General features: G+C 52.7%; 1 protein-coding gene across 2 annotated transcripts in view; it reads left to right on the top strand.

The window, feature by feature from the left end:
* The first annotated feature begins 2,293 nt into the window (after positions 1–2,293).
* ANXA6 (annexin A6) overlaps positions 2,294–27,511 on the top strand; it is a 45,673-nt gene continuing 20,455 nt past the window's right edge. For both annotated transcript variants that reach the window (XM_034999589.1, XM_034999587.1), the window contains exons 1-13: positions 2,294–2,456; positions 11,546–11,589; positions 15,867–15,957; positions 16,678–16,772; positions 17,317–17,430; positions 18,394–18,484; positions 19,395–19,474; positions 21,292–21,348; positions 22,193–22,286; positions 22,712–22,807; positions 23,924–23,982; positions 25,040–25,162; positions 26,196–26,254. In XM_034999589.1, the coding sequence (XP_034855480.1) occupies positions 11,572–11,589; positions 15,867–15,957; positions 16,678–16,772; positions 17,317–17,430; positions 18,394–18,484; positions 19,395–19,474; positions 21,292–21,348; positions 22,193–22,286; positions 22,712–22,807; positions 23,924–23,982; positions 25,040–25,162; positions 26,196–26,254 (977 nt within the window). In that variant the 5' untranslated portion in view covers positions 2,294–2,456; positions 11,546–11,571. The remainder of the gene's footprint in view (positions 2,457–11,545; positions 11,590–15,866; positions 15,958–16,677; positions 16,773–17,316; positions 17,431–18,393; positions 18,485–19,394; positions 19,475–21,291; positions 21,349–22,192; positions 22,287–22,711; positions 22,808–23,923; positions 23,983–25,039; positions 25,163–26,195; positions 26,255–27,511) is intronic.

The following is a 27,511-nucleotide window of genomic DNA, read 5'->3' as shown; positions in this document are numbered from 1 at the left end:
TTATCTCATCTTTCTCTGGAGGGCCCCAATGGCAGATTCACTGGCACTGATTGAAAAATTCCTGATTGACCGGTTAAGACTACATTTCTGGGGGAGGTTGAAACAGATTAGGGATTAATCCCCAGGCCACGGTTTGTGAATTCAGTCTCAATGACACTGTTTTGGGCCAGCGGTTTTATTTTGAACAGATCTCATCATAAGGTAATTATGTTAATTTTTTCTTAGCCTCCTGCTAGATTCCATTCATCCTTCTGGTCACAACTTAACATCACTCTCATTTAGATGCCCAGATTGGGCTGGGTTCATCTGCTGTGGGCTAGCTTTGCACTTTATAGTTTATAGATTACCACTCTCCAAACTTTATTGTAACAATGACCTAACCATCTGTCTTCTGTGAGAGTGAATGCTCCATGTGGGTAGGTCAGGGCCCCACTTCCTATGTGTTCACTTCAGTCTCCCAGCTCAGTGCCTGGCATGCAGCCAGGACTCAATACATTTTGTTGGGGGAATGAATATGTTGGGGAGGAAAAAATTCCCCAGCCCTTCAAGATCCTTCTAGCTGGATTAAGAATCAAATTGATATGAAACAGATTAACAGGAGAAAATCAAATTTAGTTTCATATGTAAGGGGAATCCATACAGACATGGAAATTCTAGACGTTGAGGCAACATGACACTTATATGAGCTAAGGAGGTGGGTAGGGATCTGAGGAAGACCATTAGCAGGAAGGTGAGAGATGTCTGGAAAATAAAGTTTGCCCTGTTATGAAGATAAGTTTCTTAGGTAAATTGGAATGTCTTGTTAAAAGTTCTCTTCTTGGGTGCCTGGGTGGCTCAGTCGGTTGAGCACCCAACTCTTTTTTAAAAAAAAATTTTTTTATTTGACAGAGAGAGAGAGCACAAGCAGGGGGAGCGGCAGAGGGAGAGGGAAAAGCAGGCTCCCCACTGAGGAGGGAGCCCGATGAGGGGCTTGATCCCAGGACCCTGGGTCACAACCTGAGCTGAAGGCAGACACTTAACCGACTGAGCCACCCAGGTGCTTCTGAGCATTCATCTCTTGATTTTGGCTCAGATCATGATCTTGGGGTCCTAGGATTGGCCCCCTGTTGGTCTCCACCTCAGTGGGGGGGGGGTCTGCTCAAGGATTCTCGCCCTCTCCCTCTGCTCTTCCTTCCACTCTGCAAGCACGCACTCTCTCTCTCTCTCTCAAACAAATAAATCTTTTAAAAGGAGTTCTCTTCTTGGTACAGGCTCTTTCCTATGTAAATTTAGGCAGTTGAGGGGAGGGTAAAGAGCTCTTCCTGAATCTGGTTTTAACTCAAAATAATCTTCATGCCAAAGTGGTCTATCTTGGAGCAGCCTGCCTTGGCCCCTACAAATAGATGAAAGGACATACTTTCCAACCAGGTCTCCTTGTGGGATGCTTAGAGGACTCTGAACTAGTGACGGATTGAGGACAACCCTTGGAAAAAGCTTTGATTATCGCTATCTTTTGAATGAGCAAGTTGATAATCAAAGCAGTTAAGTGTCTTGCCCATGCAAACTAAGCAGGTGAATGGCAGCCCAGGGTTGCCATAGGTCTATCTTTTCACCAAAGCAGAACTTCTAAGGCGGTGTAGGGGATGGGAGATACTACCCACCTTTGCTGCAGGACTACCTCCTCCAGGAAGTCTTAACAAATACCCTGGGGGACAATCATTCTGTTTCCTCTGGATTCCCAAATAGTTTATCATTTTCTGTGTTCTAGCATTTTCCACACAGCCCTAGAATTTAACTGCTGGTCTCTTTGCCTTTCCTCTGAACTATGCACTCCCCAGGGCCAAGCTCGAATAAGCATCCCTTTGGAGTCACTAGACCAGGTTCGAATCCCAGCTCCACAACTTACTAGCTGTGCCACATTGGTCAAATAACTGGACGTCTCTGGGCTCTCCTGCTCCGCAAAGTGGGTGAGTAATGTCACCAGCCTGGTGGAATGTAATCTGATCAGGCAGATAAAGTGGTTGGCCTCAATTTTGTCAAGCCTCAACGTTCTGTTTCTCAACAAAGCTTTGGCGAGTGGCAGGAATTTGGGGGGAAATGTCCAGATCAGGGACTCGGAAGCCCTGCCTTCTGGCTCTGAGTGGCCATGTGTCCTTGGCCAAATCCCCCTGCCTTCTTTAGGTCCCGGCCGGGGTCTGAGCACTGACGTAGGTTCTCCTGGCGGGGCCCTTCTCGGCCGGTGACATTCTAAGATTCCAGGAGCGAATGAACTTGGGGGGTGGGGATGGAGGAGGGAAGGCGGGGCGAGCCCGATTGGCCTCTGCGCGCCACGTGTCCGGCCCCGGAGCCGCCAGCTGTCCTCCAGGTCCGCCCCGCGCTGCGACGGCTGCTTCTGCTCGGCTAACGGGCTCCCACCCCGCGAGCTCCGCGTCCGCGCGTGCGTCTGCCCGGTCGCGACAGGAAGCCTCCGCCGCGCGGTGAGTGCGTTGCGGCGGGAGAGGGGATCGCATCAGCCCCCCGCACCCCCCGAGGGCTGCAGGGACGCGGGGACGAGCGATAAACGCCCAGTCATCGCTGACCCGTGCCTCCCGCGGGGCTCCGGGGCGGGGCGCGGGCAGGTGGGGGGCCGCGGGGGCGGGCACCCGAGAGGGTCGCGGGCTGAATGTGTCTGGGGGAGCGCAGTGGAACAAATCTAGGGTGGCGGGCGCAGAAGCGAAGGCTGGGGGAGGGGAGGGGAACAGGGGAGGGGAGGGGGGCCGGACTCTGCGGCGGGTGTAGTCTAGGGGCCGGGGGCTCTCGGGCGGAGGCAGCGCAGGATGCTGGCCGTGCTTTGGGAGGGGTCGGGGGCTGGAGAGACTTAGAAGACCTGGGGTTGGGGGGAGCAGGACGGGGGTCTAAGGACCCGCAGGGAAGGGCGTGGCTGAGGCCAAAGACCGAGGCTGCAGGAAGAGGCAGACCCTCCAGCCGCCTGTGAAGTGGTTTGTGTGTGTTGTTGCGGGGGAGGGCTCTCGGTGTGCAGACCCGTGGGGAACTGGCTGGTTCACACCCGAGGGACCCTCCCGTCCCCTTTGGACCACCGCTGGCCTGAAGGAGACTTGAAAGCAGCTGGGCCCTAAGGGCAGACGCCCCACCCTTCTTCCTGCTCTCCGGAAGCCCAGTTTAGGCCTTCCCAAAACTTAGGTCTTCAGATAACTCCCAGAATACCAGCATGGGACTGAAATACCCTGAATCCAATCCCAGCTCCACCATCGACTTGCAGTGTGACCTTGAATCAGTAGCTTTCCCTCTCCGAGTCTCAGCTTACTCTTCCAAGTCCAGAGCTGATAAACCCAGCCCCTCTCCGTGGAAATGATGGCTGCCCTTAAAATTGATTTATTTGTCAGCTGCAAGGAATCATTTCAAGTTTGGGAAGTCTTGATTGCAGGCTTGGGAAGCCTGGGCTACCCTTGTAGGCCCTGTGAGGGGAGGGGAGGGATCCTTTGGGAAGAGAATCCTGCCTTTGCTTCCTTCCTACCCCTCCCTTTCTCTAAACCCCCGCGCGGGTCTTTCTGACAATTCCAAATTTGGACATATGGCTCCGGGGTTGGTGAAAGGATTCTGGTTTCCTCAGTCTGCCCTTTTCACTCACTTCCCCCTCCTGTCGCACCCAAAGCACACCTGAAATTGCTGGCCCCACCGACCCTGAAGGGATATCCTGTCCTGCTTTGCCCTTCCAGGTGAATGACCGTTCCAGCTGCAGCTCCCATAAAAACCCTGCCCTTCTGGCTGGCAGGCCCTGTGCCAGGCAGAGGGCACTGGCCTGGGAGTCTGTGGAAAGCAGGGTTACCGTTCCAGGTCCTGGAGGGGTCCTGGGGCAAGGTTCTTCCCTGCCTGGACCTTCATTAACCATCAGTAGCAAAGGCTGCTAAACCGGCTGCCACTTCCAGCGCTGGTATTCTAGGATTCAACTGTTCGAAAGACTTAGGATTCTGAGAGTTGGGTGGGGCTGGGGAGGGAGGCCCAGGCCTGCATCCCCCTCTGCAGCTGTGACAGTCACTCATCCATCTTCCTTTGCCTTCCACCCTTTGTTCCCAAGGTACTGGCTGCTTGGATTCAGAAAATATTTGCGGTTTCTGGGTTAGGGCCATAGCTCTTGCTGGGGCAGAATGTGGATACCAGTGTGCAGAGAGGGGGCTGTCCTTGGGAAGTGCAGGACCTTGCCTATCGGAGCTGACCCTGGGAAGGGGTGGGGAACGCTCTGCAGTGTTGGGGCGCTGCCAGCGTCTGGAGCATCTGCACTGCAGCACCCAGGAGGAGCCTTGGGCCACCAGGCTCCAGCCCTGGCCCCAGGCTCTGCCCTGCCTCTGAGTAGCCAGGGTCCCTGGGCACACCTGCCCCTCTAGGCCTTAGTTCCTTCCTCCCTAGAGGGGCAAGAGATGTGCCCAGGGCACCCAGCTGGTAAAGTGGGTTGGGGCTCCATGACTGTTGATGTTGCATTATTCTAGGATTTTCTGGGGAGGCCCAGGGGTATCACTTAGCCTCACCCCACCCAGCTTCACCAAGATACTTCCTGGGTGGGGACAAAGTGCAGGATGTGGTCTGTACCCTGATTTCTGAGTATGCAAGTCCGGGTCTTATCTGCACCCCAGCCGCCCCCGCAACAGAGGAGAGGAAGTCTTGCGGGGGCGGGGGGGGGGGGATCCTTTATGCTTATAAACTTCTTGGCTTGGAATCCTGGCCACACTGCATTTCCTTTCTTCCTGGAATTGAGAAGCTCCCACAGAGACTGGCTAAGGAGGAAGGACCGTCTTCGGGTTCTTTGAGCCTCAGACTGCGCACCTGTCAAAGGAAGACGAGGCTGGTACTTGTGCACAGAGAGGCCGGTGCTGCTGCTGTAATCGTGGAAAGGGTGTGGTGCCCTGAGCCTCAGGTTCCTCATCTGTAAAACGGGTGTCCTGGTACCTCTTAAATAATAATTAAATCATAACCTCCGTTACTTACCGAACCTTCCAACTTGCCAGGCCCTGGCTGAACCCTTGGTAGATTGGATGCTGCTACCATGCCCATTTTGCAGATGTGGAAAGTCAGCCCTCAAAAGTTTAGGGGAGAAATACTACTAAATGCCCATGTCTTTCCTGTGTGTCAAGGCCACGTCTAAGCTCTAGGTGTGTCTTCTTTTCATCCTCACCACGACTCCTCTGAGATAGGCGCTATTTTTATCCTGTTTTACATATGAGGTTAAGTACTTGCCCAAGGCCACACAGCTCCTAAAGAGCAGGTCAGGCTTCAGTCCCAGGCAGGGTGGCTGCAGCCTCTGTCCTGTTAGACACGACGCTTGTCTGCCTCACAAAAGTGACCTGAGCTGGGATTCAAACCCGGGCCCATCCAGTTCCAAGCCTGGGGCAACCTGATGATCTCCTGGGGCCTTGCCCAGCCCAGAGATCAATGGTTCTGGGTCAGGAGAGGGAAAGACACTGCTCTCTAAGAAACCCGAGTGTCTGGAGCTGGGGGGGGGGGGGGGGGGCCCGGGCCCGGGGGGGGGGGGGGGGTTTCCGGGGGGTCCCCCGGGGCGGGAGCCGGGGGGGGGGGGGGGGGGGGGGGGGGGGGGGGGGTGCCCAGGCACAGGGCCAGGAATGGCATTTACCTGGGCTTCATCAGAGGCTAGCTCCTGGAGGACGGTGGGGCTGGTCCTGGTGTCTTCCTGCAGGCTGGGGGCGGGGAAGGATCATGACCTTATAGGCCAGGGGCCTCTGAAGTCCGGTGCACACATCCTGGGAGGCACTAAGATGATTTTCTGGAAGAAACTATTAGGCCTCTTATTACATATGCTTTTAATCTCATGCTTATAAAATATATTTTTATCATGATGAATACTCCATTTTTTTTCCTTGGTTACTGGTGGTACATAGGATCAAAGCAATGACAGATTACGGCAGTAGATTGCCAGCTTTGTGTGGGTGGGAGACTCGTCTGTCTCATTTTTTATTCCTCCCCTATCTCCTACCAACGGACATGCTCAGTAAATACTTTTTTGAAAAATGAGCTCCTGTTTAATCACTAATTTTCTTTATCACATTGGACAAATTATACTTAACCCCTCAAGTTATTTCCTCTCCTGGCTATATAATGAGGAATAAAGCACACTTTGAAGACCCCTAGGCTGGATGTTCTTTTATTATGTGATTTCCCCCCCTCCAGGGGGGTCACTAAAGAGGCATTAAAACAACTCAGTGTGTTTCACCCAATAATCCTTATAAGCCACCCTGTGGTCATGGGAGCAGCAAAGAAGCAGACACAGTAATTTTTAAGAAAGACAGTAAAGTTATGATTCAAAAGATAGAAAAATTATCATGTGCCAAAGATTTGATTCTACTCACCTACTAATGACTGGACAGGCAGATGTTATGGCCAGCTTGAAAGAAAATAAGTAGACACTTTTATTAAAAGGAATGTGCAAATGGAGGCAGACTGGTTTTTCTGGTCAAAGGGGAGGGAGATTAATTGGGCTGTCACCAAATAGAACAGTATGAGCATGTCTGTAAGAATTATTTTACATTACCACCATTTACCTACAAATTACTGAGCTGTAAAATTGCTCAGACAGACTGGAATCATAACCTGGAGAGTTGGAAGTAGAGATTTTTTTTTCCTAGAATACCTGGAGGCAGGCAGCCTCCATCTACTCAAGGAATGGTAGATCCGCAATGGTTGAATCCAAGCCAGTCAAATGTAAGGTGGTTTCTGAGTACTGTGGGGCTTCAGAGGAGAGAGAAATCCCTTTTGGCTTCCTGGAAGAGTTGGGAGAATCACCTAGAAAAATTTTTAAAAATTACCAAAGCTCAGGCCTCACCCCAGAACTGATGAATCAGAATCTCGGAGGGTTGATCTTACGCTTTGGTAAATTGGAAAAACTCCCCAGGTGGGATTAATGAAGCCAGAATCGAAAAGCACTGGTTTTGATGCTCGAAGGCTGGATAGAAAATGGTGGTGGAAGAGGTTCTTGGCTTGGGGATGGGGGTGAAGAGGAAAGAGGGGAAGGCAGATAAATCAGGAAGGATGTCGTGGGCCTTGAAAGCTGAGCTGCAAGGGCCTACATTAAGGGGGTCACTGGGATCACGTGGGCAAGCAGTGACTCAGCTCAAGTTAGAGTCCCCTGGGCTCTCCTGCAGCACAGAGGTCTGGGTGAGTTTTTGCATGACCTTCCATGTTATTTTTTTATTTTTCTCCAATTGCTTTCCCCACACATATCTGGTTTCACCCCCTTACACTCAGCATCTCCTCCCACCCTAAAAGCACGCTCTATTCCTCCAAAGCATGCAAGATAGCTTTAGAGGACAGAAATGCTTTTTCTTAGGCTGGTGTTTCTGTTGCGTCTGATATCCCCTCTCTCCTCTGTCTGCTTCATTCCGTGATGCCAGACTCCTGATTGTGCTCACCTGTCAGCCTGAACCCCTAACATGTGTCTGTAACTTGATACGCATCACACATGCAACAGAAAAGGACAAGGTAAAAAAAAAAAGTTAGAAAGTTGTAACTTTCTGTGACTGGGATGACAGAAGCCACCACTCATTAGACATTTAATGTTTTCTGGCCATGCTGAGTATTTTACCTGCATTAGCCCATTGAATTTTCACAGAAAACCTTAGGATTAGCAATTCCTAGATGAAGACACTGAGTCAGAGAGAAATGACAGAACTTGCCCTAGGTCACGAACTAGGAATTTTCTGGAATGTCTGAATTTGAACTCAGGCCAGGACTGCAAAGCCTGCATTCTTTATTATGATGCCAGGCTGCCTCCCTTGTAAACGTTTGGGTTTATCATAATAAAAGCTTTCATTTCTTGAGCCTTTACTCCGTAATAGGCACTGGGCTTAGGGCTCTTCATCTGCTGTTTCATTTGTTTATCAGTACTTGGAGATAATTTTTATGTGCATTTTGCAGATGTGGAAATTGAGATTCAGTGAAGGCAATTTACCTAAATCACAAACGGGGGTGAGGGGGCAGAGCTGTGACTCACAGCTAGGCCCGACCTCAAAGCCCATGCCTCTTACATGAGTTGGACAAGACCCTTCCCCTGTCCAGTTCTTGGTTTCCCCAACTCTTGCACTTGGTCAGCAGCAAGCCACAAGTGGTGGTTCTCTCCCCCAGAGCGTTCCTCCTGGAATCAATCTGGAGGTCCCAGAGGGAAAGGAAGGAAACATGATTGCTTGTGGGCTAAAGAACTAAGGCAGGGGCTGGCCACAGTAGCCCAAAGCCACTAGGAGACTCTACCCTAGAATGGATTTCTGGAATGATCAGCCAGGATGAACCCTCATGGATATCCAGGTCCGAAGAGGTTCAGGGTTCCTCGGAGGAGAGAGGCACAGGTTTAGAGTGGCCACACCTGCCAGTCTTGAGAAGCTGTTTCAGCCAGGATGATAAAACTTGCATATTGGATAAGGGGGAGATTTGGGGAAGACCCCTCCTGGGACTGATATTCTGAGATTCTGCTGTGAAAATCCATGGTTGGAATCTATAAAAACCTTTCTCATCCACTCTGGATTTTCCCAAAGAGAGAGTGATATTATCCCCATCTTATAGATGAAGAAACTGAGGTCCAGAGAGGGAACCTGACTTGTCTGAGGTTACAGACAGATTGGGAACCAGACCTAGGTCTTTTTCTTTGGCCTCTTCCTAATCTCCTGTTGCAGCCAGAGTCCATGGTTGTGTGGGGGCTTTTGACCTGGGGCTCGGAGGCACAGATACTGTCTACGGTCTGGGCCTTGGCAAGTCACTTATTCTCCCTGAGATGTCTTTACCTCACCCAGAAAATGAGGGGCCTGATGTAGTGGATGGTTAAGAGCCCTCTGGGATTCTGAAACATTGTATATAAAACATTTATTCAGCCAATTTGAGAGGTAGGGTCCGGGTTGCTCTGGGAGGGAGCAGAGACCCTTGCAAAGCCAGGTAAACGGCACTGCTGTGGTTACCTCCTGAGCTTCCCTGAGCCCACAGAGGAGGGGCTGTTGGAACTGCAGTCTCCAGATCTAGTTCTGGAAGAAGCTTGTGTGTACACGAGACCTGCACTCGCATGAAGCCCATGTAAACTGCTCTCTGAACTGAGAATGTTTTCCCAAAGACTCAGAGGCCCTTCCTCTAAGCCGTCTCTCCTTGGAAAGAGGCTCTTGTCCAGATGGTCCTGGGCTGCAGCCAGCAGCTGAAGTTTCCAGCAACAAGGCCAAAGGAAAACGCTTCCAGACTGGAGGTGCAGGTGACAGGCCTCAGCCCACCCTGCCCAGGGGACTTCCCGGGCCTCCTTTGGTCCCTGTTGCTGTGCTCGCCTTGGGGGGTCCCTCATCCCCAGCCCACACCATGCCCCAGGCCGGGGAAGCCGGAGCCTGGCCAGACCCTGGAGTAGATGTGATTCCCCGCCCCCTGCGGGGGGAATTTCCACTTTCTGGGAAGAGTTGCACATTTGTACAGAGGGGCCCCTGGTTGTCAGGGAAACAGCAGGGTTTCCTCCAGCTCTGCTGGGGTTGCAGGCAGATCTCTGTCCTCTGCCCTTCACCCCCAGCCCCACCTCCTGTCTGTCTGCTGACTGCAGTTTGGGGGACTCATGATTGGGCGCTGGAGCTAAGGACAAACACTACAAAGCCCAGTCAGAACTTGCCGCCAGTACAGTGAATGCCTGGCGTCCTGGGCTCTGCCCTTGACATATGTTAATGTCTCATCCTCCAACAGCCCTACAAGGCAGGAAAGGGAAAGCCCCAGTTTTGTACTTGAGGTGACCTTGAACTCAGAGATGAGCAATGTGCCCGAGGTCATGGAGCTAATAAGTGACAAAATGTAGTTGAATCCAGTTCTGTCCATCTGACTCCACACTTGATCTTAGCCAAAAGGCTGAGAAGCGATTGTCCATCGGACTCCAAAACCTGTGTTCTCCCCGCTGTGTCGCACCGTCTCCAGCAGGGTTATGGGCTGAGGTCAAGAAGGGCCGATTTCCCCTACGGTGTTGGTTTTGTTTTTGTTTTTTGGTGGCGGGTATGTGGAGAACTGGAAAGCACTGAGCTTTCCGCCCTGGTTTCTCCTCTTCTAGTTCAGCTCCTTGTAGGTCTTACTGAATAAGCCAGATAGAGTTTATTATTCTTACTTTTAAAAAAGTAATACATAGACATGGCTTAAAAAGATCAAATGGTACAGCCCTGACTGAAATGGAAAGCACTGGCCCTTCTTTCCCCTCTTGTCCTGGGAAAATTGCTTCACTTCCACCTTTGCCTTCCTGCTCTTCCTGCTGAGAGTGCTCACCGGCCCGCGCCCCCTTCTCTTCCATCTTCCCAAGCCAGTGACGGCCCTTTCTCCATTTCTTTTTAGGTGTAAGACATTTTTGTTGATTTCTTCCCTCTAAACCCTGTCTCCTACACCCTCCCTTGATAAGATCCTCTGTCCTGTTTGTCCTCACGGGGAGGAATCCAGAGCCTTTACCGTGGCCTCAGGCACTGGTCCCCGGCCCCCATTTCCTGCTGCCGCGTTAGCCGCCCCAGTCCTTTGACCACACACCCCTAGGTAGCCACATGGTTGATGATCCTCTGACCACTTGGCCTGGGCTTCTACTGCTTGTCACTCTCCCCTGACGACCAAGCGTTGTCTTTTCTCCTTACTTTTTGCCATATGCATTTGTTATTCTTCCCTGTTATAGAGTAAGCTGCAGAAAAACAAGAGTTTTAAAAAATCTCTTTTATTGATCGCTATACCCTCAGTGCCTAGAGCAGTGCCTAATCAGAGCAGATGCTCAAGAAATGCTCATTGACTTACATGGGAACGCTAGCCCTTCAGATACTTGCAGCAGGTGGCCCAGAGCCCTTTGAGCATTCTCATCTGCAGAACGTTAAGCCCTGGCTTCTGGAACCATTCTTGGTGACTTAGACGTAGAGCATGCTTGGTGCAGATAGCTTGGACTCTGGAATCTGGACTTTGTTGAATTCCGTTTTAAGCTGTGTGCCTTTGGGTAGATGATGCAACCTCCCTTACTCCCCATCCTCCATTTCCTCCCCTGGGGAAAGGGAGAATCTGATGATGGGAAAGATTGCCACGAGGATTCAGTGGGACATGTGGGAAAGTGCCCTGGACGGCCTGGAGGAGTTGTGTGGTCAGTGATCATGCCCTGTCTCCCTCTCAGTTCCAGGTCCCTCTCCCATCCTGGTGTGAGTGGACCCAGGCCAGTCTATCCATTGTCTTCTTCTTTTTTTTTAACGATTTTACTTATTTATTTGAGAGAGAGAGAACACATGAGAGGGGATAGGGTCAGAGGACCAAGCAGACTCCCCGCCGAGCAGGGAGCCCGATGCGGGACTCGATCCCGGGACTCCAGGATCATGACCTGAGCCGAAGGCAGTCGCCCAACCGACTGAGCCACCCAGGCGCCCCTATCCATTGTCTTCTGAAAATGCGTCTGGCCTTGAGGCAGGTCTGGGTGTAATTTAACCTAAAGGGCTGGGGGCAGCTGGAAAGCAGCAGGGGGAGCATACCTTCCCTTGGGAGGCAAGGAGGGTGAGGAAATTGGGGGAAAGCATGGAGGGGACCGGATCTCATGGGTCTGTCTTCTCCACAGCATTACCTGCTGCAGAACCTGAGACCATGGCCAAGCCAGCACAGGTAAGGAGCCTCTCCCCTCCTGAAGACTGTGCTCCGCCTTACGTGGGCTCCTAGAGTCACTAGGCCCGCTCTGCTCTTCATCTAGAAGGGAGCAGTAGAGGTTCTCAGGCTTTGTTTGCTCCCGTTACAAGTCACGACCTTTTCCGTTGCACGTGCCCAATGGCAGCACACAACCTTCTAAGCAGAAAAGATGTGTATTGGCTTACGTGACTGAACAGCCCAGAGCTTCAGGTTTGGCTCGTTCCAGGGACCCAGATGGTATTGTCAGGATTCTGCCTCTGTGAGTTGAACTTCCTCTGGGTGGCTTCCTCCGTGGGCAGTTCTTCCCTCGTTTGGCACTCTAGCCACCAGCTGCCCCAGGCTTCCATTCTGCTTCCTGGGCAGCCTGGAGGACACAATATACTTTATTCCCGGTGATTCCAGGGCAAGTCCTAGGTTTGGTTCTCATTGGCTGGGCCAATGGTGACTTGGATTTAGGCGGTAGAGTTGGTCCTACCTGAACTGCATGGTCCAGAAGTGGTTCCCCAGGGAGAAGGCTGCCGGACAGGCAAAAGCATGAGAGGATTCTCTCTGCTCTGGACATGGAAGTGTCCCTTGTCACATGCATCTGGGATTAAATTTCCCTGCTTAGGAGACCTCTGTCTTTCATGCTGCAGGACTGTCTGGCTGGGCAGTAGAAATTGAGGTGTGGTGGAGCTTTTTTACTCCTGGGTGTGGTCAGGATCGGGTTCTGTCCTTGGGCAGAGCTAGGTGTCTTTCTCTGCCAGGCTTCACCGGAGACTGACCCCTGTTGGCTAGCATTAGAAAAGGAGATACGGCCACTGCAGTGATAGGATGGGGAAGGGAGAATGAAACCAAGGGACGTCTGACTAGGCCCCTTTTGCTCCTCACTTCAGTCACAGAGCTACTGGCCACAGACATAATACAAATGCTGTGTGATCTTGGGAGAGTTCTTTACCCTCTCTGGGCCTCAGGTTTCACGACTTGCCGGTGAACAAGGGCCTTAAGGATATCTAGTCACAATTTTTTTTTTTTAAAGATTTTATTTATTTATTTGACAGAGAGAGACACAGTGAGAGAGGGAACACAAGCAGGGGGAGTGGGAGAGGGAGAAGTAGGCTTCCCGCGGAGCAGGGAGCCCGATGCGGGGCTCGATCCCAGGACCCTGGGATCATGACCTGAGCCGAAGGCAGGCGCTTAACGACTGAACCACCCAGGCGCCCCTCTATTCACAATTTTTGAAGAGCAGTGTTTCACATGATACAGGGTCAGCCCTCAAAAGAGTCCCAACTGTGGCCTTCCTATCAGCCTCTGAGGATCGCGCTTTGCACAAGGGGCCTCTCTGACCAGGAGGAAAAAGTGCTAGTGGTTATGGGCAAAGGCCCAAGGCAGAACTTGCTGTTCCCCATTTTCTATATGTAGTCATACCGCAGCTACTTCTTGGGAGGCATTCAAATTGCAGGGTTCTACATGACCTGAGTGGACAGAGCAGATCCTGGGAGGTCAGAGCGGCCAGGACCCCCGGGCACGGATCTTTGGAATCCTGCTCCAGTGCTCCCGGCCATGCTTCTGCCTGGTTGACCCATGGTTTCTTGTTGCCATGGATGGACCAGGGGCCAGGAGACAGTCTGCAAGCAAGAGTCCCAGAGTGGCAGAGCCTTAGGGGTCCCTCATCCCATGAGATGAGCTGGAACCCCCCCCACACACGGCACTCATGCTCTGGCGGAGGCAATAAAGGAGCTTTGTGGGCACACAGGTTAAGGAAGCTGGGAAAGGTGCCTGGAGAGAAATACCGGAGGAGAGGAAGGGGACTGATGTGCTCCAGGGGCAGGGGATGCTGGAACAGAAGGCCAGAGAGGAGATGGCGCGGTGTGTGAGGGGCAGCAAAGGTTAATTTGGCACGCTTGGCGTGCAAGGGTTTGGGTAAGGGAGGAGGTTGCAGAAGACGAAACGGGGGAGTTTGAGCAAGGTCTTTCTTCCGTTCTTGAGCTGAAGTTTATATCTGTTGCTTCCAATTATTGACACCCAGTTCTGCATCTTGTGCACCCCCTTCCCAACCCACACATACCCCCCCACACACATGCACAGAACAAGTCACTCACTCTTTTCTCCGGCGCAGATCACCCCTGGTTATTTCTGCTGTGTTAATTGTGCTGTTCTCCCTGGCTTTCCTTCTAGAGGAGGGGAACTTGGGGCTCAGAGATGTGAAGAAATAGTGTGGTGTCAGAAAGGTCCTGGACGCATGGCTCTGTGGCGTTCAGTTCACAGGGATGTTCTGGATTGGAACTTGCCAACTTGGGGCGTCTGCACTGAGCCCTGAAGCATCTGAGCTGCCTCCCCGAATGTTCTCACTTGCCCTTGCCTCCAGGACTTGACCGTCTGTTTCCTGTGTGAAGCCTTCCCCGTCTCTGCTTTTCTGTCCCCTGCCCCCAGCCCTTGGGGCCCTGCTGTCTCTCATCCTTTAGCACTCAGCGTAGAATTCCCCTCCAGGAAGTCATCTTTGTTCTGCTCAGAATATATTCAGTCATTCATCCATCCATGTGCCTATCCATCCAGGAAACAGATATTCAGTGGGTGCTTGGTTGTGCCAGGCTCTGCTGGGTGCAGGGGTGCGTCGGTGAGAAAGACCAACACTCCTAGGGCTTTCTAAAGGGACTGTCTCTTTCTGGTCTGGGTATTTGGCATGTGTTTCTCCTGCTCTGCCCAGGGGTGTGATCAGGTTGCAGGGGACTCACGGATGGCGGGAAGAGGGCCGTGTCCCTTTCTGGTCACCCGCCATGTCAGAACTTTAAATAGCAGCCCTGCACCCACGCATGCATACCTCAGAGGAACAGCAACTGCAAACATAAACCAAGGAGTCAGCCACACGTCTGGCCAGGTCCTTCAGTGTGGGTAGCGGGGGACGCAGGAGATGGTTGGAGGCTCATTTTTGCGTTTGCTTCTCACTCCTTTAAGGCACTGTGTATGTGGGCCGCCCCCAATCCGTGCACAGAGCCTTTCCTGGTTCCCTCCCCTCGCTGGAATTGGCCTCCCCTGTTTTCCCAAATTACTCTGCCTCTGTCTTAGGGTATTTATGGTGAGTTCTATGCTAATTTGTGTGCTTGTCTCTCTCCTCTGGGTCCGAAGCTCAGGAAAGACAGGGTCAGGTCTTCTTTCTCCCTGAATCTTCAGCCCTTAGCATTGGGCCTGGCCTAGGCTAAGTGCCCTCTCACCATGCTGTGGGCTCAGTGCTTGGGCTCCCGTATCCAGCCCTCCCAGCTCTCGGCCACTCTCCTGGCCCCATACTTCTCTGGGGCCACGTAGCTGACCCACATCTGACTTCTCTGTGAACCAGCCCATTGTGCACTCAGATTCAGTGTCTGGGATCCTCTGGCTCTGCCTCTCTTCCCTTTCAGCCTGGGGACCCAGCCAGCTTGTCCTCAGATGCCAGCTGCTAGCTCAGTTTACTGGGCCCAAAGGGCAGCATCTTGCCTTGGCACTGAGTCTGAGGGTGGCTCCGGGCTTCCCTTGGGCCACAACCTCACCCTCAGAAGCTGGCAGCTGCAAGGTTTCTGGAGCTGGAGAGCAGAGGGGCGCAGGCCAGAGAGCTGGGCTCTGTGGGACCCCCGGCAAGAGGCTTTTCTTCCTTGGGCTCAGTTTCTTTGTTTCTGTGATACAGATCATCTTAAGTGCTTCTGCGAGTTGGAATCACATTAATGGAGGCAAAAGGGCTTTGTAAACTGTAAAGTGCCATAAAGGTATGAGGAGCTCTTGTTACTCTTTTTTTTTTTAAGATTTTATTTATTTATTCATGAGAGACAGAGAGACAGAGGCAGGGGGAGAAGCAGGCTCCCTGCAGAGCAGGGAGCCCGATGCGGGACTCGATCCCAGGACCCTGGGATCAGGACCGGAGCCGAAGGCAGACGCTTAACCGACTGAGCCACCCAGGCGTCCCAGCTCTTGTTACTCTTGCAGGGATCATTTCTACCCCTTGCACTCAGCCTGGCTTTTTCCTCTCTCCCAGGTCCTAGGAAGGTTGTGCAGTGCTGTGGGCTGGACAGAGCCACCGTCCCGCAGGGAAAGGGCACAGTCCTTGGGGCAGGCCGTGGCAGGAGGTACAGGGAGAGTCGTCCCTACCCTTGCCTGGGCTTTCTGTAGTCAGGGCTTAATTTTCGGGGAAGGGAACGCAGTCTAGACTCTGCCTATGGCTAGGGTTGAGAGTGTGATCTGGGGTTGGGGCTGGGAGCCCCGTTTAAGGCTAAGGTCAGCAGCTTACCTTCTGCTTTGTCTCTCCACAGGGTGCCAAGTACCGTGGCTCCATTCATGACTTCCCAGGCTTTGACCCCAGCCAGGATGCCGAGGCCCTGTATACCGCCATGAAGGGCTTTGGTGGGTGCTCGGCCACCGGCAGTGAGGCCCTAGGAAAGGGAGCAGGACTTACTGGAGCTGGGGGGTGTTCCCACATGTGGGCTCAGCCCAGAGCCCTTCTGGGGGTGAGGGTGGGGGGGAAGTGTTGAGATGTGCTCATTCATTCTTTTGTCACCTCTTTTTATTATTTTTCATCATTTTATAATGAAATATTCCAGACCAGCCCAAAGGTCTAGGGAATAATAGAAGCTTCCCCCACAGACCTGCCACCCAACTTGAGAAATAACACTTGCTTCCTCATAGAGTTGAAACCTCCTTGGTGGGTCCCCTCCTGAAGTGTCAGGCCCGGCTTTCCTCTTGGGAGTAACCACTACCCCGAACTTGGTGCTGATTATTCTCTTTTATTTTCTTGTTGTTGAAAGAACCCTGACTTGGGTGTTAGGATACCTGGGTTTTTCTAAGCCAGGTCTCATTGTGAAAGCTTGGATGAGTCCTTGCTCCTCTCTGGGCCTCAGTTTCCTTATGTGTCTGATGAGGGGCTGGGTTACAGGCCCTCTGAGCACAAATACTGTGGATGCTATGATCCTTCTCAGTAGGGGCTTGACAGGTCCCCATAGATCCTCCGCCACCGACACCACTGCCTGATGAACAAAAGGCTGGTGCTGAGGTCTGTGGGGAGCAGCCCTGGTGGGCTTCCTGGAGGCAGGTTGGGGGGGTCACCGGTGCCCTCCCGTCTTCCAGGCAGTGACAAGGAGGCCATACTGGAGCTCATCACTTCTCGGAGCAACAGGCAGAGGCAGGAGATCTGCCAGAGTTACAAGTCCCTCTACGGAAAGGTAACCGTGGCAACCACGGGTGGGGTGGTGCTGGGGGCTGGTCTCACTCGCCTGTGTGTTTGTTGTATTCCAGCTCAGCCTCCGTGCTGACAATTCTGCGCTCCTTCTGCTCTGCTCTTTAGTCAGGCCCCATTCTGCCACAGATAATTCTACAGCACTTGCTCTGTGCTTGGGCGCTGGGCTAGGTGTTGGCGCACGCAGGTGACAAGACCTGTGAGGCGTCAGCGCTGTGGACTCACAACAGTGGGAGAGACACCCAGTAAACAAGCGAACACACAGTGCTGGGGGAGAGGCACGGTGCCATGGGCTTGGATCCTGCACCATCATTTGCTCGCTGCGTGACTTTGGGCAAGTCACCTGACGTCTCTACACCCGTTTCTTAGGGTTGATGAGAGCCCATACCTCCCAGAGTGACAGTTCCAGGGGCTTACTTAGCCTGGTGCCTTACAGAGTAGGTGCTCATTAAATGCAGTTCTTATAAGCACTCCACCCCTCCCTCCTCCATCTTCTCCCTCCCTCCCTCCCCCCCCAACCCCTGACCTAGGACCTCCTTGCTGACTTGAAGTATGAGCTGACAGGAAAGTTTGAACGACTGATTGTGGGTCTCATGAGGCCACTTTCCTATTGTGATGCCAAAGAAATTAAAGACGCCATCTCGGTAAGAAGTGTGGATCTGTGTGTGTGTTGGGAGTGGGGGTGTGATGAATGGGAAGATTCTGGTCTCTGCAGCAAGTACTCACTGAGCCCTGCGCCCGCCAGCAAGGTGCCCTAATGTAAGAGGCAGCTTGCTCAAACCCTGTCCCAGAGGGGTGCCACAGTCTCCAGATGGCCAGATGTGGGACAGATGTTGGTGTGAGACAGACCTCATAAAGGGGGCCCTTGGCCTAGACTCCACCACGGCAGCCTACAGCCCTGAGGAAGCAGGATACAGGGCCATAAAGACAAACTGCCCGACACCCCAAGGCCAAGGGCATACTAAAGGAGGGCAGGAGGGTGGCTTAAGAGGGTGTCACAGAAGATGAGAGATCAGGTTGGGCCCAGAAGCTCCAGGGAGGATTTGGTTGATCAGAGTGGGAAGGTCATTCCAGGCTGAGTAAGAGGTCAGGAGAGGTGGTGGAGGTGTGTCCGGGACAGAAGTGCGGCTCGGTCTGGTTGAAGGAGAGGGTGGCTCCCTAGCAGGCAGGGAGGGATCAAAGCCCTCAAGTGTACCTGCACTTTACAATGTGTAAAGTGCTGTGAACTTTGCCTCAGATGAGCTATTCAGCGTGGATTTACTTGACATATTGGTAAGTTTCGCGATGCGAGAGGTTGCCTTCTCCATGTCCTTGTGAGTTGGGCAGAGCCACCGGCAGCCTTTCCATTTTACAGATGAGAAAACGGGGGCCCAGAAAGACAACGTTTCTAAGTGAGAGGTCACAAAACAAGCTGCTGGCAGAGGCAGGACTAGAACCTATGTCTTTTGATTCTCAGGGCAGTGGCTCCGGTCTGCTGCCTGCAAGCTGTGGTAGGAGCACCCTGAGTGTTGGGGGTGTCATAGCTCTGGCCACTCCAGGAACCCAGCCCATGGCTGGCGGTGGCCTCCCAGCCCAGCCTGACTCCGACGTCTCTTCTGTTCCCCCAGGGCATCGGCACTGATGAGAAGTGTCTCATTGAGATCTTGGCTTCTCGGACCAATGAGCAGATCCACCAGCTCGTGGCAGCATACAAAGATGGTGAGATGGGCAGGGGGCGCCACTCAGGACTTAGATATGAAATGAGGGTAATTGCAAGGGTGGGGACCCTAAGATTATCCATCCACCTTCTTTCCTCTTGTCCTCTGATCTGTCCATCGTTTCTCCATGTCAGAAATAGCAGCTCTGTGCAGCAATGTGCTAGTTTCTCAGGATATGGTGGTGGGCAGAACCCATGTAGTCCCTGCCTCCTAGAACTTACAGATTAATGAGTTAACAAGGGATACAGACGACACACAGGTAAACACGATGATGACACATTGTTATACGATAAAGTAACAAAATCAGACTTTAATTCGGGTGGACCTGCTCCAGACAAGCGGTCAGAGAAAGCGTGTCTTGGGAGGGAATGAGAAGGAGCCAGCTGTGTAAGGAGTGGCGAGAAGATACTGGCAGCGGGAATGGCAAGCCCAAATGCCCTGGGGCGGAAATGAGCCTGGTAGCTAGTGTGAGGCCAGAGTGGTAGAGGGCAGGGCAGGGTCACACAGGGCCTTGCAGGCCAAGAGAAAGAGGCGATGTTTGATTCCAAGGCCAGCAGGAAGCCAGGGAGCCTGTGATCAGGGAGGGCATTACGAGTCACCCTTGTTGCTGTGGATTGGAGAGGGGGGCGGAGCAGAAGCAGGGGAAACAGTTAGAAGGCTGTAGCCACCGTCCAGGTTGTCGACCACGGTATCTGGAGTAGGATGGCACAAGTGAGGATAGAGGAAGTGGACAGATTGCATCTCAGTGTGTCAGGGGTCCGTGCAGAAACCTGTGGAGGTACCCCCTGGGTCTTTCCATGACCAGCCCAGAGACTGGGTGCTGGGATCATATAGGGGGCAGCAGGGACCTTTATCCTGGGTCCCCGAGGTCTCACGGGGATGGGACTAGAACTTCTGTTCCTTCCCTGCAGCCTATGAGCGAGACCTGGAGGCTGACATCATTGGCGACACCTCTGGCCACTTCCAGAAGATGCTCGTGGTCCTGCTCCAGGTTGGTCCACGTTGGGGCCCTCCCAGAAGCTCTCTACCAGAGCGCGGGCAGAGGGCTGGAGGCCCCTTCTTCCTCTTGCCGCAGACAGCGTAGCCTGTGAGGGGTTACCTGGTGGCTCCTCAGGTATAAAGTCCCCATAAGCCGTGGCCACTCCCCAACTGCCCATTTATCTTCGAACCTGAGATGGTTTCTCTCTCTCACCTGGGTGTAGAATCCGAGCACCCAGGGGTCTGCTGGGCCACCCCTGGTTTGCACAGGCAGGTGACCTGCATTTCCCGTTGCACACATCCCTCCACTTTTGTTCCCCGGGAAAATCCCCGCCTGTGACCTCCGTCCTCTCTTCACCCCCACCGCTCCCCCTGCTCTCCAGGCCTCCCTCCTGCCTTTGCTTCCCCAGCCGGCATGGCCCACGAGTCACCAGCAGGGATGTGGCATTTCTGGGGCTTCCTGCGCTGCATCTCCTACAGCCAAGCCCCGCCGCTCCTCCCTCCCACCCGCAGAGACATGAAAAAGGACCATGAAGAGGCTGCAGACTGGCTTCCATCTGCCAAGCTGGTTTTTTCCCCCTTGGTTTTCTACACAATGTGTTTTTAAAAAAATACTCTGAGTTAGTTGCTAACATTTAAAAATAGGGAGTTTTTGCTCAAAAGCCAGATTTCTAGGTGCTTTAGAACCATGGGAAGTTCTGGCACTGGCAGGCCTGAATTTTGAATGGCTGCAGGGGGCTGGAAAACGTCATTTCCCCGCACCCCTGCAGCTTCCCCTTCACCTGCCTGGCTCCCCGGAAGTCTCTGGCATTGACCTCAGGCATCGAGCAGTTTCAAGCCGACACTTGTCAGAAGCTTTATATAGAAATTAAGCCACTTCTTTGTTTCTTTCACTTGCTCCCCTCCCATACACAGCGTACCCCAGCTGCCCCCAGGTCTTTTTCTCCATTGCCATAGCAGTCCATATCCCATATTAAGCAGCTGGGGAATTACCAGAAACATCAGGAATGGGAAAGTGTGACCTTTGCCCCCAAGTGCAAAGCTGTTTGTTCTGGAGAGTTCCAGTTCCTTCTCAACATCTAACACCAGATGGGCAGTGCCGCAGCATGCACTATAAATGTGCGGGCTCTGTCTTCTGAAGCTCAGTCCTCAGGAGAACCAGGGGCTCTGAGATCCTGAGATGCCCAGTCCAGGGGCAGGAGGAGAGAAGCATGCCCGTGCCCACGGAAGCACGATGCCCGCTAGGGCTGGCCCCGTCCCCTACGAGTTCTGTTCTTTGTCGGATGGGGCACAGGGCCTGGGTGGGACGGCAGAAATACCAGTAGGATTTGGTGCTTTCAGTGCTTGTGAGCTCAGATCTCAGGGCCCAAGTCTCAGATCCTCCCTGGTGAGTTCTCTAGGTTAAGGTCTGGGAACCCCCGGTAGAACGCAAATGTGCAGACTTTTTAGCCCTGCGGTAATCATAGTTGGCGGGCATCGTGAGCCATACGGGGACTTGTGCGGGGTCCTGTTCTCAGTACAGGCTCTGGCTTGCTCTGGGATGGGGCTCCTGGAGGGACCTTGGTCATTACCAGGACTCCCCTCTTTGGTCCCAATTCTGAGGATGAAGGGAAAAGCCAATGAGAGGGACCCTATGATTCCCCGCAAAATAGATGCTTCGGTCTTGATGCAGTGGCAGCTGAAGTCACTGCTCCAGGATACGTCTGGGCCACCACACTTTCTCTACCTTCACAGTCTCCACCCCTGGTATCCAGGCCTCGCCCCCCCCTCGCCCCTCCCCCCCCCCGCCCGGCTCTGGTTTGAACCCTGTGTCCCTGTGTCTCTGCCCAGGGAACCAGGGAGGAGGATGATGTGGTGAGCGAGGACTTGGTACAACAGGATGTCCAGGTAAACCAGCACTGACCAAGGGCTCTTGGGGCACAGCAAGGGAGCCCCGAGAGCGGGGAGCTTGGGGATCCAGGGAAGGGCTGGGTGCCGGGGAAGGGCTGGGTGCCGAGTAATTTGCATCAAATACCAGAAATAACTGACTCATGGCCAGCATTTTATACAGTGCTTTGTTGAAGAAGGACTTAAATTGTTTTTCAAAGGTACACAACATATATAAAGTTGGTGAGCTATATTTTGGAGCTTTTGTCATTTGTTCCTTTATTCATTCAGTTAATTAATATGTACTGAATACCTACTATGTGCTGGGCACTCTGCCAAGCACTGGGGAATCACTAATGAACAAAATCAGACAGTACTGGGAGAGATAGGCATAGATTCATCGTACACACCTTCTCTGGGATATATCATTACATTCCAGGTGTTTTGAGCCCCACTTTGTGCCCGTGATACTGCAGGGGTAGATACAGAGAAGGCTAAGACAGAGTCCCTGTCTTTGAGGAGCCCATGCCATAGTGGGGAGCCAGGCACATAAAGTCATTATAATATACAGTGGAGCAAGCAATAAAGAAGCAAAAAACTATAGGAGCCTAGAAGAGGGAAGGAGGAGAAGAAAGCGAACTCTGCTTTGGGGATATCAAGAAGTACTTCAGGAACAAATGGGACATTTAATCTGGGCCTTGAAGGTTGAGTAGGAGTTTCCCCAAAAAGAAAGGAAGGTATACAGGTGTATGCAAAGGTCCTGAGGCTACCAGTTACTTGTATGTTCAGGGATCCAGCAGCAGTTGATTAGCTTGGCCAGCAAGTTCTGTCTCCTTTCAATGAAGTCCTTTCTCTTCCCCTTCAGGACCTGTACGAGGCAGGGGAACTGAAATGGGGAACAGATGAAGCTCAGTTCATTTACATTTTGGGAAATCGCAGCAAACAGCATCTTCGGTTGGGTAAGTTCCAGAGAAGAAAGACCTACAGCTGCTCCCTTGGGGGTTGTGCCAAGAATTCCATTCTTCCTTCCTTTTCTACTAATAGAGCAGGATAGTTACTTCATCTACAATGCAAGTACTAGTCCTGATTTTATTAGATGGTGGTTTGTGTAGTCCCTCAGCAAAGTCATTGACAGGATGCTCTACCTTCCCATCTCAGTACCAGTCCTGTCTTCCTGTTGGAGTGTGAGGTACACAGAGTCCCTCACATCATACCCGGCTTGAGTGCACGGTGGCTGGTGGTGTGCATGACCTCCCTGCCAGCTAGCTCCCCAAAGATCGACGCTACCTTCATGCTGGGTGCCCTGGTCCTGGCCTCCCCTTCTGAGGTCCTGGTTTCTCCTGCGTTCTGGGACACCCTCAACATCCCTGTCTTTCTGACTTAGTGTTTGATGAGTATCTGAAGACCATGGGGAAGCCGATCGAAGCCAGCATCCGAGGGGAGCTGTCCGGGGACTTTGAGAAGCTGATGCTGGCTGTGGGTACGTCCTGACCTTGCATTCCCAGGGGCATTCGAGGGATTCTGGGATTCTGGCCCAGGAACAAGAGGCCAAGAATGGGAAAGGGGGACTATATGATCTGGCAGCAGGAGGCAGTGAATTCTGCAGGTTGGTCAGGGGGGCAGAGTGGAGGCTCAGGTACTGACTTCCCACCACTTCCTCCCCAGGTGTATGTGGTAGGGCGAGGTAGAGCTGTGAGCCCGAGCTCGGGGAAAGAACCAGAAGGAGAGCAGGCTTGTGTAGAACACGTACCGTGTGCTGGGTGCTGCGTGGGGTGTTTAATCTTTAAAAAAGCCCTGGGCGGGGGGGGGCATGATCTCCATTTCACAGATGAGGAAACCACATCTCACAGAGGCTGTGTCACTTGCCAAGGGGTAGTTCTGTCATGACTTGGGGGTGTCCCGGGCACGGGGCTTGCCAGGAGCTGACTAGCCAGTGGTGGAGTCAAGACGCAAATTCAGGGCTTCTCCCAAATCCGCTGTTGACTTGGAGCAAGTCCCCTGTCCTCACTGGGCTTCAGCTCCCTCATCTGATAAATGGGGGCAGGGGTGAGGGACTGCCTGACCCCAAGGCCCTTAGAAGCTGGACATTGCAAGAATCAGTGTGTCTGAGTCTGGGCTGGGTTGTATGTGTGTTCTGTGGGGGAGAGCTGTATCCCCAGCCTCATCCTCCTGCCCAGAGCTGTCCCGCTCCCAACTCTGTTTCAAGCAGTCAGGTTCTGGCTTGCTCTGCCAGCAGGATCCAGAGTGCGTAGCTGCCAGCACTTTCTGCTGCAGCAGGATCTAAAGAAGCACCTCTCCCAGCTCCGCCCCAGACGCTACCCCCCACCCGGCCCCGTTCCGCAAACCCCCCAGAGGACTAGAAAGGTGAAGTGGGTCTTTAAGATGCACAACCCACATTTCAGCAGCCCGGTTCCTGATTTCTTTATGCTCTGGGTTTGTGTTAAAAGGGGGTGGGGCCTCGGGTTATCAGAAGCCTGGGTTCTTCCTTGGTTTGCACTTGGTGCTCCCCAAGAGGTAAAGATAAAGAAGGGGTCAGGCCACCCCAACCCATTCTGAGGCAGCCAGAATAACTCTACCTCTTTTTCCCTCTTCTCAGTAAAGTGTATCCGGAGCACCCCAGAGTATTTTGCGGAAAGGCTCTTCAAAGCCATGAAGGTGTGTGGTAGGGTCAGTGGGAATGAGCTTGTGGGAGGGGGTCTCTGCCTATCCCCACGGGACTGTAGAGACGCTCTGACAAGTCTGTAGGGCCCACTCACTGGCCAAAGAGAGCCCTCGGGATTGGCCGCAGGAGAGAGGGATGGCCCTTTTCCCAGGTGAGCTCCCGAGCCTGGGATGCTTTCTGGTCTCACACCTGCCCCCCCAAATACCTGCTCCAACCTCAGGATTGATCACCAAGTGTTATGACAGCCTGCGCTTGATTCATCCAGCCAGATGGGCTGGAAACCCACACATTTCAAAAATATTAATTGACCAGAATGTTTCTGTACAGTGTATGTAGATTACACCACTTTGGAAGATACTTGTCATTGTCTACTAAGGCTCGTGATGTTTATCCCTGTGACCCGGCGATTCTACTCTGGATGTATACTTGAGAACAGTGATTCCCACTCTTTTGCACACAGGACACATGGAAACTGATGATAGTTCCATACATCTGCATTCATGATAGTACATGAATGCAGAGGCCACAGATCCAAGGCCCGGGAGCTCAGACCTTCCTGGCCCTGGTTGCCCATCCCACAAGGGCAAGGGAACTATGGCCCATTCACTGTCTTCCAGAGGGAGGTCAGGCAGCTCAGCCCGGGAGAGAAGGTTCCTGTGTGCATGCGTTCCTAAGAATGTGGCAGTGTTATCTGTGTTAGGAAAAATTTAGAAACAACGCAATGTCCATCCGGAGTAGCAGGAGAAATAAATGCGAAGTGGAGTGTTCACAGCATTCCAAGATATGCAGACGTAAACAATCTATGCTTAGAGTTACAAAGTTATGATAAAATTACAAGGGAAACCAAGGATGGGCTGATGTATGAGGGGAGGAAGGAAATCAAAGCAAGAGGGACACATGGGGAGCTTCTGGGGGAATGACAATGTTGTGTTTCTTTTATTCTTAAATTTAATGTTTTGTCACAAAAATTGTATTTCCAACTCAGCTGGGGGCTGTTAGCACTCTGACCTCCTCTCAAGTTCCTGTCCCCCTAACCCACTTGTCTTCCAGGGCCTGGGGACTCGGGACAACACCCTGATCCGCATCATGGTCTCCCGTAGTGAGCTGGACATGCTTGACATTCGGGAGATATTCCGGACCAAGTATGAGAAGTCCCTGTATAGCATGATCAAGGTGAGCGGAGCTAACAGGGTACAGAGAGGAGCAGAGGACTTGGGAACCACTCCCAGGGGAAAAGAACTGTCCCGGAAAGCTGGGAGTCTCTTGGGAATTCCAGGAGCCCCTGTCTCATGGCACATTCAGGGAATGTGAGACAATTCAACGGAGAAGTAAGTGTCTGGCGGCGCTTGTGAGTCACGAAGCTCAAAAGGAAGGCCGGCCTGGGTCAGGAAGGGCATGCAGGCTGAATTAAGGGTGAGGACTCCATCCCAAGGGCGGTTGGGGTAGAACTCTTGGCCCCGGGCCAGGTGACTTGTGATGACTGGGGTGTCCAGCCCATGACACTTGGCCAAGAGACAGAGAGTTGGGTTTTTTCTTTTTGGGGTGGGTGAGGTAAAGCTTTATGAGTTCCAGCTATGTCCCCTGAACTATGTTTCCAAAGAGGAATTTTATAGGTATTACATGCAAAAATGGTTCATGGGAAATGTTTCGAAAAAACTAGTATAAGTAAAGACAAGCCAGTTTGTTAACTTCAGAACTTCTCACAGCCTTTAATATGTTAAATCCTTCATGAAGCTCAAACAGGGGTATAAAATACGCTACATCCATTTGTTTGGGTTTGGCATTTCCCGGTGTTTTTGCTCGTGGAGCCCTATTTTCATGGACTGTGTCACTTGGGAGGGCCGGGCTGGGGATTATCCGGGGGTAGTGGTGTGCTGGGCCCGGTTCGCACTGGCTCCACGTTCAGTGAAATCATTCTGGTAGCTTGAAAGTATCCCTGGTTGGATGTATTCACACCACAGAGATTGCCAAATGTTACAAATCGGGGCTTTTTTACTTTTTTCCCCCAAGAGCCGGTTGTTAAATATTTGCCAGCATACCATTGTTTGGCGGTCTCAGCCACCCCCAGACCAGAGGAGAGTCAGGGCAGCTACGAAAAAGTGTTCAGCCTTCCCCATCTTGGGCTCTGTAGAACGTCCCCTCCTTGTCTGAGGGAAGCCCAGGGGTGAGTGAGGTCACCTTTCTCTCTCTCTCTCTTTCTCCCCAGAATGACACGTCTGGTGATTACAAGAAGGCTCTGCTGAAACTCTGTGGGGGTGATGATGAGTAAGTGGCCCCCGGGGCCCCAGGCTGGAGGGAGTGGCCTCTGGGGGTGGCAGGCCTGGGCTCCCCTGGCCCTCATCCTGATGGATGGATGGATTGGATGAAGTTGGGGATTCCTCGGTGCCAGGAGCAACGCGCAGGTGAATGTGTGTGTACGTGTGTACGTGTGTGTGTGTGTGTGTGTGTGACGGGAATGTGCTCTCCCAGACAGGGAGGTGTCTGCTCCCGTGCACTTGGAAAGGCAGTCTGGGGGTGTGGACTGGGAATTAGGGGGGTCCAGACCCTGCTACCTCATAGCTACTTCTCCGTTCATCATCTGTTTGATGGAAGAAGTACTGAGTACATTCCGTGAGCAGGCCCTGTGGGGAAGGGCTGGTCAAGCCCCCAGCCCGGTGAGGCAAATCGACCAGGACCTGCACGTGGGGCCGTCCTGGGATGGGGAAAGTATCTGTGCCTGGGAACGCACAGATCAGGGCATTATCCCAGACTGGGGGAGGCTCCTGGGGGTCAAGAAGCAGAGGCCTGAGGAGGAGGAGGTGAAGAGAGGGTCTGAAGGAGAGTGGGCGGAGGAAAGGCCTAGAGATGTGCAGGTTCAGCCTGGTTCATTTCTGTAAACTGATGCTGCACTTTTGCAGCAGGCTGGGGAAGAGAGGAGGCTGAGAGGTGGGCAGAGCCTGGGGGCCTCCTGGCAGAAGAACCTCTCCTAGGGGAAGTAGGGAGCTGTGGAAGAGATTACACTGGACACAACTTGACCAGATTTGTGCCCTAGGAGGGGAGCGATGGGTCCTCTGATTTTCCCTCCCAGGGCTTATAAGGATCCAGTTAAGTAAGGGATATGATAACCTCCTGTTAACCTTTGACAAGTGCCTTGGGGGCTGATTTCAGTTCTTCAGATGTTTACTCAGCATATGGTACACCCAGATGCTTTGCAGGAGGAGATATCGAGGTGACGTGGCCGTAAGGTGGTCACTGACTTGTTTGAGAGGGGAGACGTGGATAGAAATCACTCAGATCATGAGGAAGAAAGGGGAAGTCAGAGGATTTGAGAACTCCTGTCCTGCTTGGAACTTGGAACCAAGAAGGCTGCTGGGGAGAGCCAGCATTGCAGGGGGTCTCGAGAGAAGATAGAAGGTTCTCAGAAATGGAGGGGAGGGCTCTGAATGGACGAGGCTTGAGAGAAGGTGAAGCCAAACGGATTCACTTAAAGTGTGTGTGTCCGAGCGCGTGCCGACACGTGGCCGTGTGTGTCCGAGCGCGTGC

Source organism: Mirounga leonina, unplaced genomic scaffold, assembly GCF_011800145.1.
Source record: "Mirounga leonina isolate KUSES-001 unplaced genomic scaffold, KU_Mleo_1.0 Mir_99, whole genome shotgun sequence".
NCBI classification, from domain to species: domain Eukaryota; kingdom Metazoa; phylum Chordata; class Mammalia; order Carnivora; family Phocidae; genus Mirounga; species Mirounga leonina.
This window is presented reverse-complemented; position numbering and strand designations above follow the sequence as displayed.